This window comes from Xylocopa sonorina, chromosome 1, assembly GCF_050948175.1.
Source record: "Xylocopa sonorina isolate GNS202 chromosome 1, iyXylSono1_principal, whole genome shotgun sequence".
NCBI lineage: Eukaryota > Metazoa > Arthropoda > Insecta > Hymenoptera > Apidae > Xylocopa > Xylocopa sonorina.
The window spans coordinates 3,357,384-3,369,470 of NC_135193.1; the positions used below are offsets into that span (position 1 = coordinate 3,357,384).

General features: G+C 48.2%; 1 protein-coding gene across 4 annotated transcripts in view; it reads right to left on the reverse strand.

Annotated features, from left to right (window-relative positions):
• The window catches only part of Sk (small conductance calcium-activated potassium channel), a 183,084-nt gene that overhangs the window by 124,211 nt on the left and 46,786 nt on the right, over positions 1 to 12,087 (reverse strand). For all 4 annotated transcript variants that reach the window (XM_076897410.1, XM_076897403.1, XM_076897386.1 and 1 more), the window contains exon 2: positions 4,064 to 4,569. In XM_076897410.1, the coding sequence (XP_076753525.1) occupies positions 4,064 to 4,527 (464 nt within the window). In that variant the 5' untranslated portion in view covers positions 4,528 to 4,569. The remainder of the gene's footprint in view (positions 1 to 4,063; positions 4,570 to 12,087) is intronic.

Consider the following 12,087-nt stretch of genomic DNA (forward strand, 5'->3'; position numbering starts at 1 on the left):
TACCAAAGGGTGTGCGCTGGTCGGCTAAAGATTTATGGACGAACCGTCTGCGAAGGGACCAACCAGAAAGAAGTTCGCGCGGAATTTTCATCGAGACGGGCATACACGGGCTGGTAATATCAAAAGGAAGCTCAGACGAACCCTTTCGGTCGAGGCTCGACCTGGCGTCCAGAATAAAGCGAGCTTCTCGTGGTCTTCGTTGAATTCTTCGCGTGGTATTCTTCCACGTGTCTGGCTCGCGGATGTCGGAAGGCTTGGGCGTCTGTGCTTGACGAGAATTTTGAGAAATGGACCGGAACGGACGTGTAAAATGCGACCGGCTGAATTTGCGTTCGATGATTTGTGGAGGAATGAAAGACCACGATGTATGAACTAGTGAGAAGTTATCTTGGATTTTTGAATCATCGAACTCAATTATTCCTCGATTATCCTCGAACGTAAAGCAAATTTTTTTTCGTATCGTGAATCATTATACAGTTAAATCTAACCGAAAATAATTCTACCTTATCGCGTGTATCAGCAAAGTCTGAAATCTTCCACAGAAAAAGTGAACGTCGCTGACGACAGCTATCTTACGCGTGTACGTCTCGAAAACAAATCCATTGCGAATAGAAAGCGATTCCGGCACGCCACCCACTCGCAGGCTAACATATGCATACGTATATCCGAGCAGCGACATCGTATACGGAATCAGGAACGTTCCTTTGGAAACGCGGATCTGCCTCTTTCCAGCGTCCTATCTGCACGCGCGCCGGCAGGATTTGCCAGGCTACACAGGAAGCGGAAACGCAGTCGAGACACCATCGACGATTCCAAGCGCTCCGGCGATACACTCGAGATCCCCCGCCCAACTCGAGGAGCTCGAGGTGCTCGTTGTCTGTCGTCGTCTCAGGATTCGATCCTCGACCCGTCGGAGGCGTTCCGAGGCCGGAAATTCGCGCGAGCTCGTAAAGGAAGGGAAAACCGCGTTCCGCATGGCCGATAATCTCGAGGAGAGAAGGAAATGCCGACGAAAATGTTCTCCCGGTGATATAGGCTGGCTATACGCGGCTGGATACGGTCGGCTCTCGCCACTTTTCGGATTAGCCCGTGGGGCACACGATTCCTGGGGTCGATCGTCCTTTTTTTTGGGACGACCGTAAAGGAATCGTCGAGCTCGACAAACATGTCTCTATGATCAGTGGATTTCGCAGGAATTCTGGTTTAATTTCTTGAATTTCACGGATGCGCCCTTACATTCATTTTCGAATGATAGAAGAGGATCTTCTGAGCCTTCTTCATCTTGTAGAACATAAGTTTCTAAGTTATTCACGATCTTTGTGTGTTGTTCTGATGAAAAGGGGTTGTTTGCAGAAGAAACTTTTCTTAAATTTTGAAAATCCTCAGAGGGGTGTTTTGATTATTCCTCGAAGAGTCGATGGATCGATGATCGAGTCCTTAAAATTGCACACAGCTTAGAAGAACTCCACATTAACTACAAATTCATGTAATAGCGTCGAATTAAGACTCAACGGGGAATCTTTCTTTCGAGACGCCACCCTACTCAGCGGAAATACGTATCGCAGGCCATATCTGTCTTCTTATACGCGTTGAGGGTGACGATACGAGGGAACGTACGAGGGGATTCCGTAGATTCTGGAGGCTCGGATGTCGTAAATAGAGTTGAGGCCAGTCGGACGTGTGCGATGGCCAGTGAGGGATGTACAGCTGAAATTCTGGCTGAAATAGACCGTGAAATATTTTGTGTATATTGGCGACTTCGCGCGTGATAAATCGGTGGCTTTGAACGAGCCAACCAACGACGGGCCAACTTATCATATATTACAACCAATCATATATTATGCAATGATTAAATTGCGTTAGTTAGCCGCTCCTCGAATGGACGTACCACTTTGGTCAAACTATTCGGCTAACTTTACGATCTCCTCCGGTCTTGGTTTAGAGACCATTCGAATTCATGACTGGAATGCTCTCCAAGTGGAAATATTGGCTGAAACGTGCTAGCAAAATTCACAGGATTAATTATAGATAATATAATTTAATTCGATAGCAGTGAGAATTGCGGATAACATTGAGGCTGAGTTGCTGAAAAGAATTTGGTCAGCCATTTTGACGGCGACATTGAAAAATAGATCGTAATTAAATAACCATTTGGGGCAATTTATTTCGAATAATATACGAATCGTGTTAATTAACGTGATAATATACAGGATACAATTCATGTTAAACTATCCGTATCGAAATATAGTTTATTTACTCGATATTCCTGGTAATTTATGCAGTCGTTCCAATTGCCGTATCCTGAATTAGATAAAATATGCATCTGGCAACAATTTCACGCGATGTTATCTCTACGCTCAAGCAAGAACGGTCTATTTATTCGCGATCATCTCGATTCTCATACAAGCGAGCAGAATAAACGTTCTCGGTGTATCGCGGTACTTTTCTACGCCGCGACTGCGATTCGAGCAAAAACTATGCGGCTGGGTGCATTAATTACGCAAATCCCCGGGAGCATTACAGATACCGCCTCGTGTAATATCCACGGTTGCACGCACAATATCCCTGAATACAGTTCCTTCCAATATCGCGGCGCACGGGGGTTGGATGTTGACTCGGGTGCCGCGTACGAGGGAATGGCAGCTGCCCTGAATTTGGAAATAGGGAATGGCGGGCTGAGTAGCTTGGCTGGTGGTGAAATTCGAAACGAGGTCGGAGCTTAACTGTTACCAACGGAAACGTTCGTGGGCGAAGCCCTTTTTGGGCGAACCACACAATCGGACTAATCGAACGATAAGTGAACGGTCCGATGTCCGCCTGGATTACTCGAGAACGGATATTTCATTCGATTCTAAGCAAGTATGTATATAGAAACACGACCAATTGCGTTGGCAAAGAAAACAGTTACCAGTCGTGGTAGACCAGAGGACCAATAACGACAAGCTATCAGATCCTAACGAGAATTGTAATTTGTATTTTATTTTTTAATATAACCAAGAAACGTCTGATTTGCAACAATAACGAAAGAGATATGAAAGCAACGTGAACAGTTGGAGAATCTGTATCTAATAAATAACAGCTGTAGTATGCTGTAATTCGCTGAATGCGAGAACCGTTGAATCCAACCGCGTAGCAGGATACCTCCCTTTGCAGCCGTTCGGAACCGTGACTCGAACTGTAGGCGTAACTTGAAAAGTTCACCAGCTACATAAATTGAAACTCGCCACCCACTGCTCGCCCCGATATTCCCGTGTGCCGCATTGTATTTGGTAACGGGTTCGCCCCGCGGCCGGGAAATCGGCCAGCCACGTCAGGCGATGTTTAAGGGCTCGCGCGCGTCGCTTTAATTAGAGACGGGCCTGTTGGCGTACGAAATTAATTCGGTGTAATCGTCGCCCATCGGCACTTCGAATGCTCGCGAAACGGTTACGAACCGAATCGGTAGCTATTTCCAGTCACAGTGCGATTACATTGTAGTCATTCCATGGCGGTCAATAGTTATAATACTTTATGCTCACCGCTCACGGTCGTCTCCTAGTCACGAAACGGTCTATTTATAGACATTTTATAGTCAACGTGTAACAGATTTTCATTTCTTGCGTTTAGGATCGTTTCACCGGTCGGTACATTTCCGGCACCGCGTAGTTGGGTTATCGCGTGCTACCCTCTTTGCATAACGCTCCTCGGGATAAGGGTACCACGTTCACGGACACGCGTGTGCCCTCATCCACTAGTCAGACACAAAATATCACTCGAACAATCTCCTAGTCCGTTCGCGTCTATGAGTAATAGTTAAGACCATTATTATCAAATAGAGGGACAACGAGACGGATAAAGATCACTGAAACATCCCTTCACACCACATACACTATCTCCAGATCGTAAATTTGTCTGCGATCAAACTGAGTCTCCTCGACCACAGTTAAGTACCATAATTATCAACAAGAGAGACAACGAGGCAAATAAAGATCACCGAAACATCCCTCCACACCATATCCTACCTCGAGATCGGCAGAAAAGGTGTTAATACAGAAATGATTCAAGTAAAAATGGCGTCGCTCACCTAGAGACGCTCCTCGCCAGGTGCAACGCGGAGGAAGGCGCCAACGAGTCCCTGCGATCGCAGCGGCACCTGTGCTGGTGCGAAGCCTGCCTGGACCTGTAACCGGTAGGGAGTATCGATTGCTGCTGCAGCTGGGCCTGGGGTGGCGGCTGCGGCGGTTGCGGTTGTTGGGCCTCGCCGTCGAGCCTGCAGTGCAGCTCGATGTCCGGTACCGATCTCGTTGCCGGATCCTCGGTGGTGCCGCTCTCCTCGGAGCCGCCGAGCCCCGAGACGGACAACTGTGGCGAGGCAACCAAGAAGGTTGCTCGATCCTGTCGCGTGAGCACCGGCTTGCCCTGAGACGCCGCGGCAACCACGACCGGCGGCGGTGGCGCCCTGCTCAGCAGGGCGGCCGTCTCCTCGGTCGAACCGTAATCGGTACCGTTCCCAACCTCCTGAGAGCCGACATTGCCGTTCGTGTTCATCTTGCGCCCGGGGTATCGTTTGTCGCGTCACGTGGCCATTTCCTGAAACATCAATCCCTGAATGTTAGAAATTTCTCGACCTTTCTGTGGATCGTGATGTTCTTCTCGCGAATGGTAACGCGCCATGCGTTGATATAATGGTTCTATGTACGCAGGTATGCGATAAGGTGTTCGAAAGAATCCCTGAATGTTAGAAATTTGCCAATTTTTCTGTGAATCGTGAGGCTTTTCGCGAATAGTAACGCGCTATGCGTGGATAATGGTACCATGTACGCAGGTATGTGATAAGGTGGGTGTTTGAAATTCTTTGGGGATGTTGTAGAGTTGGATGAATCGATGATAAAAATTGCGAAACAGGGTTAAATGGCTGGGAGTAAACGTGTAGTATGTACAGAGAGAGAGAGAGAGAGAATCGTGGAGATGAAATTCGCGTTCGGCTTCGATCCGCGTAATTGAGGAATAATGGATGAACGGAACAGGCCGTCGGGGTTTTTCGTTTGCCAACCTGAAAAACTGCAACCCCATTCTAGCGATGGCTGTCGAGAGATACGAGGGCTGTCGGCACAATTTACGCGGATGCCGATTGCTGACCGCACGCGAATTTCGAACGTGATAGAATCGAGGAGGAAACGGAACGCGAACGATCTCTGGTCCCGTTTATTTCGCCATTGCCACGAATACCAATCGTCTGACCAGACTTTCTTCTGAGTGCGCACACGCGTTCAGGGGCTAAGAACGCACGACACTTTCTGGACCACCGTAGAAATTGAAAATCGTCGAGACACGCAGCTGCGTCGCTTGGTAGGTCCTCGAGCATTCTCGCACGACGCGTTTGCATCTGACCAGCAACGACGCGAGGGAGCTATTTTCGTGCTGGGGCGTGAAACGCGGACGGGACACGGCGGGTAAACATTTTCAATCCTTCGAAACGACGGGAAATCCCTCTGCGACGTTGACAGCCTTAAAATACAGCTTCCCTCCTGGCGGATAATAAATTCAAGTTTAATGAAGATACGCGCGCGGTGACGCGCTCGTTTTAACGTCCGAAAAACCGCTCGCGAATCCGCTTGAGCGGCGATAAGAAGAGAGCGAGACGTAAGGAATTTATGCACGGGGCGAGGAAACGGTAAGCAAGAGGAACGTAATCCAACGACTTCGCGTCTTCGGACGGAAACGAGCGTGGGCCAATTTTCAGCCCCGCAATCGCGCAGTTCGCAGTCGACTACCTCTTCCAGACGAGCACGGACTCTCTATCTGCTGGTAGCGCGCACACACGTAGCACCAGGGAATGTAAACGGTCCCGCCGCCTTTAAAACTGCACGGATCTCTCTAAACCGGGGGATGTAGACGCTACGGACGACGGGGTAGCTGCACGAACTTCTTTCCGGTTGAGCCTGGTCTACACGGGGATCGAGTCTCGGTGGAGAACGCCGGAGCATTGTTCCGCAGATGGTTCAGACAAAACTGCGGGAACGCTGAAACCACTTTTCATAACTTTCCCGGTAAGAAAAGCAGAAATATTTCGATCGATCGTTCGAAAACTTTCGTTTGTTCTTTGCGTTGTTTCGACGGTAATTAAGGGTAGAGCATTCACCTTGAAACTGTTCAGCTGACTGAAAATTCGTAGCGCATATTAAATGGAATCTGTAGAGTTAATGAGAGCGCACGCTGGGGCGATTAACCTGAAAGAATTTTGCATATCAAATAGGGACGACTCCTGTTTGATGAATAGTAACAAGCTTATTATCAAGCGTTGACTCTTCGTCTCGAAGATTGCTTTCTGACAGGTATTCATGAGCGCAAGAAAAAGCATCTGGAATTCTTTTAATTTAACATCTTATTAATTACACTATCGACTAACATGAAGAATGTTCAACCCTTGAAAACATCTCTCCATTGTCAGCCATATTTCACTCGTCATACTACGAATACTAGTGCCTCGAGCTTCCTTAAGGAAACGTCTTCTGTAATTCCAAATAATGGATCCAAATCCTGCTAATGGAAGAAAAAGGGAGAAGGCATTACGTGCCTTCGTTATCGCTGCGTGGTACCATGGCGACGAATGGAGAACGCGGGAAGCCCCGCGTTCACCAACGACAATTTCCTCGCCTTTTATCGCGAGCAGGGCTTCGAGGATGAGCGCACGACGGATCGGTTCCGTGTCAGAACGTTCCGCTGTTTATAACATTGTCACCGTGGAAGCCCCACGCGATCTGCAAAGCGTGTCACTCGTTCGCCTCTTTCTACCCCTTTGCACCCCTTAGAATCAGGCGTCGTAGTCACAAGAATACGCTTCCGTGTATTCGCACGAGGGTTCCTCGACTCGAGTCGAGAGTACAGCGACTCGTCGAGCAAGATTTCGTGAAATGGCCCCATGGAAAATGGTACTAACCCTTGTACTCTCTGTTCTCTGCACTCGATCGCTGTTTAATTCATCTTTTTTATACCAAACGGGTCGCGAGTCAGTGTCGAGGGTGGTTCGAAGGTTCAGGGCCTCTCTTTGATCGAGACGGAAAGAAGCTGGCTCGCTCAATATTGGATTGAAACGTTGGAACAATTGAAATAAGTGGAACGAGGCAATTTCGCTCAGACACCAGAGGGAAATTAATAGACGCGGAAATCCTAGGCACCATTCGAGAGTGAAATTGCGAACGGGTGTAGCCTTAAATGCGAACTGTGTCAGTTAATTCAGAATCGTTCCTTTTTTCATTCAGCTTGAACAGTGCGGCACTGGTAATTACCAGGCTAGGAACGTAACGTCTGACCCGTTGGTCGTGTACATTGCACTTGGAACGAGTGGGATACGTCCCGACTGCGAGACGACTCCTGTCTTAACTCGAAAAGCACGCGAGAGCACAATGTCGACCAGAGAACGTCTCACTGATACGTAAGAAGCTACTCGCGTAGCAAAGGTAGCAATTACAAAGGCGAACTGCTGCTCGACGTACAAAGGCACTCGAAACGATACATAACAACCCTATCGAGCAATCCAAAGCAGCCTGGCCCACACGATCGGCTCGTTTTCCATCATTTTTTTTTCCTTCGCCCAACTCCTCCAGAAGCCAGCCAAGCGTAACAAATCAAAGCCAATTTAGAGCGAAGGGAAAACAAGCGAAGGCTCTCCCGAGGTACGAGCCTCGTCGCTCGAAACGAGAATTGATACGCCAGGCTCTCGTTTGCCTCGTCTCTCTGACATTTGAAACCCCTCCGAGCCGCGCTCGTTACGTTCCACGGGCAGCGATACGAATGGTCCCATCCCCCATCGCGCTGGGGCGAGCTCGACTTTCTTGCGGTCTCGTACCTCGCCCCACACGAGCGAATGAATTAAATCCGCGGAAACGGATCCCGCTTCGGTTCCGTTCAGGGCTAAAGTATTCTTGGACAGTCCTCCTCCGAGACATTATGGAATTGGGACATGTAAACGCGAAGGACGGCTGCTCGAACGCCCTGTCCATTAATTAGAGCCGCGAGGAAAGCCCAAAGGACGGCCTTCGTCTCGAGGATCTTCGAGAGACATTGATCTGCGGCTTTCTACGGGCGCCGCTGATTTATAGTCGACGGATACGTAACTCTGCGACCGTCGAAGCCGCCTTTCAACCAGGAGACTGGAACCATTCACTTCCTCTTTTTTCTTTATCTTGGCGCTTGTCCACGGGTGTTTGAATCGACTCGTGTTTAATGGTCCCTTTGATTAATTTTTAGCTACGTTTGCTGTTCAATTCGTAATCGAGGAATCTAGTTCCACTCGGAATGTAATTCCTAGCAAAGTAATTAAAATTGGGACGTTAGAAATACCCAAGCAGTGACTCGAATACTATCGTAAAGTTGTAAGTAAATTCCATTCGCGGATGGTGAACGCAGAGACAAGCGAAGCGACTGGTTGAATAGTCGAGAATCTGGAAATTCCTTGACCCAAATTCGGAAAAATTCGTCGCGACGATGCGCGAGCATCCCGTTGGTTTGTTTACCGGTGTACGCGGGGCACGAGTAACACGACTAATGAGCACTCTTCGGCTCGCTCCAGCTCGTTACGGGTCCTAATTAGGAATTATTGGCCCCGTCTGGTAGGAGACGAGAGTTCGATAACTCGGCGAGTGCGTCGTCGTGGCCCATTAAGCTCGAGGGTGAAAATACCACGTGGGGGACGTCTCCTCTAATGGCAACGGTGGGTCGATTCGAATTAAGCGCGGCTTATCAGACACCCGTGAACCTCACGCGAACTTTGTACAACCGGTGATGAAGATCGTCGTTAAACCCGTGCGAGCTCACGCGTCAGCGCGAACTTGATACGCGGCGAGGAGTAAACGAGGCAATTATTCATAGCGATTGGCTGATGAGTGTCAGGTGGTAACTTGGTGAAAACAGACAGAGATACGCTACACCGCGATACTGGTTGCCATACACACTCTCTCTCTCTCTCTCTCTCTCTCTCTCTCTCTCTCTCTCTCTCTCTCTCTCTCTCTCTCTCTCTCTCTCTCTAACTTTCGATTTATAATTAAGACGTCAGAGACGCCATCTGACAAATTTCAAGCTCGAAACACCTTCGATTACTTTCTATTTCCCTACCACCCTGTGGATAATCGAGATCGACGCAGAGAGAAGCCTTCACGCTTGACGAATTCGTGGGCTGGCTACTCGCGTACTCGACTACTTGGCAGTACGATCGAACCAAGTAGGGCGCGTCGTCGATTCGCGTCGCGAGATTAGATCGAATCGCGGGGCCGTCCCACCAATCGATACCATTCGATACGATAACCGCGCCGGTTCTAAACGCGTCCCGGCGGAAAAAGGTAATGGGCGCATAGTTTATTCAGATTCGATCGGAGCGCGCGCAAGGACGCCACGTAACCCGGCGAAAATCTATAAGCCCGCGAAACTCGATTACGCTCGTTCGACCTTCCGCTTCGAACGGGACGGAATCGAATCAATTCACCGCGAGAACGTTACGCTTACCCGCGTGCAGCTACCTGGCGAACCGACGATTACACACCTTGGTCTGAGGGATCGTTCGAGGAACGAACGAACGATCCACCTGTTCGCGCTTCGCGGATTTCTGTTCGCCTGGAACTCGCGACCGGCGGAGCTCGTTTTGAATTTCAATTAGAGCTGGAAATTAAATTGCAAATTCGAAGCTCTGGTACGTGGATGTGGAAAAAGGTTGAGGGAAATTCGTGAATGTTGAAATTATGGCACACGTTTTCTGGGTAACCCTGTGTGTCGCTTGGAAATCCAAGAACCACCGAAAAGGATCGTAAACGAGTCCCGAGGATCGTCGAGGATAATTTGTTAACGATGTCGGATTTTTAAAACAATACTCTGTAATTCTATTTCGTTCGTGGGAATTTGGAGCCATTTGAGAGAGAGTCGAGTTCGAAATTCGTTGAGGACACGCGACTATGTGACTGATGAATTCAATCTACTACGTCGCCACTCCACGTTCTCGATTAATTTTTTAATGCAGTTCCTCTTGTCGATTTTATGGATGGATCTAAACCAAACAGTATGGAGTGGAACTGTATTTATTGAGATAGAGAGAGTTTTAACGAGTTGTTGGGTTCTGGGAACTCTTGCTGTACGTTCGCTACTTAATCTACTGGCAGACTCATATTACCTAATCTACCGTGGACCTTCTGTTACACAAGTTACTACTGCAATCCTGCTATCTAATCTACTGCATGCAAATTTGTAGTTGCACGTGTGCACGATACTGCACGAATCCTTGCCAGTTATTGGAGCAACTAATCCCCTGTCCCACTGAAAACTTCAAGTCTAGCATCATACGAGCTTCCTGTCCCTCCCTTAGTGGATTTAATTTCGCATAACACTACTTGCGATCGTGTTACGTATCAGTAATGGTAATTTATTAGTCGAAACTTCCTCTTCCAACATCCGGACGAGAGTCGTCTGTATTTTTCAAGAGTCGCGCGAAACGATTCCTCAACTTCCGGTCCCAGTTGGACCAAGTAAACACGCGGGTAACCACGAATCGCCAAACTCGCGCACTGCAAACTGAAAAAAACTCCGACTGTTCCACTTCGAGTTTGATTAATTTCAGCTCTGAATTTGGTTTGGAACGTGACGAAGGAAATGCTCGATGGAGAACGGTGGCGGTTCCGCGGCGACCGGAAGTGGACGTAGCGAGTGATGGCCACAGGATCCGCGGGGCCGTTACGCAGCAATTTGCGGCGACACCTTGTGTTTGCACGTTCGATTAGTCGACGACGTGGTCGACGAGCGGCGAACCGGCCGTTTAACGAGCTTAACGCGGCGACAAGTGGCGTTTCCGGTGAAACGACCCGGAATACATATCTCAGGGGCCGTTGATTGTTCCTCGAGGAGATCACGTCGGATTAATTGGAACGTTTCTAATTAAAATTCGCGCTCGCCTTGGAAATTCGTCTTCCTTTGTGTCTGGTGTTGAATAACGTTTCGCAAAAAGAGATCATTGTTCCATCAAGCTTGCGGTTTTTAAATAGGGGTCTGGGAGTGCGGCTGAGCGTGCTAGGTGCTTGTAATTTGTATTTTAATACGCAGTGCGCGATCGACTCGAGATGAGGATCGCACAGAAAGAGTTCGACCGTGGAAATTTAATTTAATTCGTTTTCAGAACTGCGTACACGAATTTAGAGGTTCAATTCGGTAGGATTAAAGTAGTGGACACTCGAAATTGTCCTGTGATCCTTAGAATCAGAGCTTATCGAAGGTTTCAAGCAACACGTGCGGATTAATGCTTCTTCGAACTGATAGTTCGAAGTTTCGCGATCCAATATTCGAATCGCAAAGCCCAATAATTGATTTTCACCAGGTTGAACATATTACAGAAAATTACTCCACGTTGTTAGCTATCGTACTCTGATCTTAATCGCGTTACGATGCAAAGTTTAATGATACACGTATACGAGGTACTCGAAATTGAACTAATAAAACGGCCGAGTTCCCGAGGATAATGATTACGGGAGTAAAAAGAACCGGTGGATCGCATTAAGCTTCTGGCCGTAAACCGTACCTTCGAATGAGAATAAATTGCCAATTACCAAGTTGAAATTAACTCGCATCGCTCCGCTTGATTGGGGCTCGTGCGCGCACGAATTCGAGAGAGAATGCGCCCTCGACAAACAACTTTCGAATATGTAAAAGTTCCTGGTAAACTCGAAAGTAGCGATGTCAGCTGGAAGGCGAGAGGATCAAACACGATTCGCCAGTCTCGATAAAATCTAATCGTCGAACCTGATTCCAAGTTCTGTCACGAGTGACGCGCAAAAAAAAAAATGAAAAATACATCAGTCAGACCAGTTCTCGTATGAAAGCGCGAATGAGCTTTTAAACGTTTTTCGAAATGTCGTTTGGAACGCAACAACACCGAATTACAGAGGAACGTAAATATTCGTGACTGTCTAGAAACGCGGTCGCCGTTCGAGCGCAGTTCCAATATTTTTCAATCCGGTTGCCTCTGTACATCCACTCAACCATTTAGACACGTGGCCCTGCACACTTGACAAGGCAAACTTTCTAATGGCACCGGTTGACAAGCAAATATTTGCGCGCGCCAGGTTTATTGCG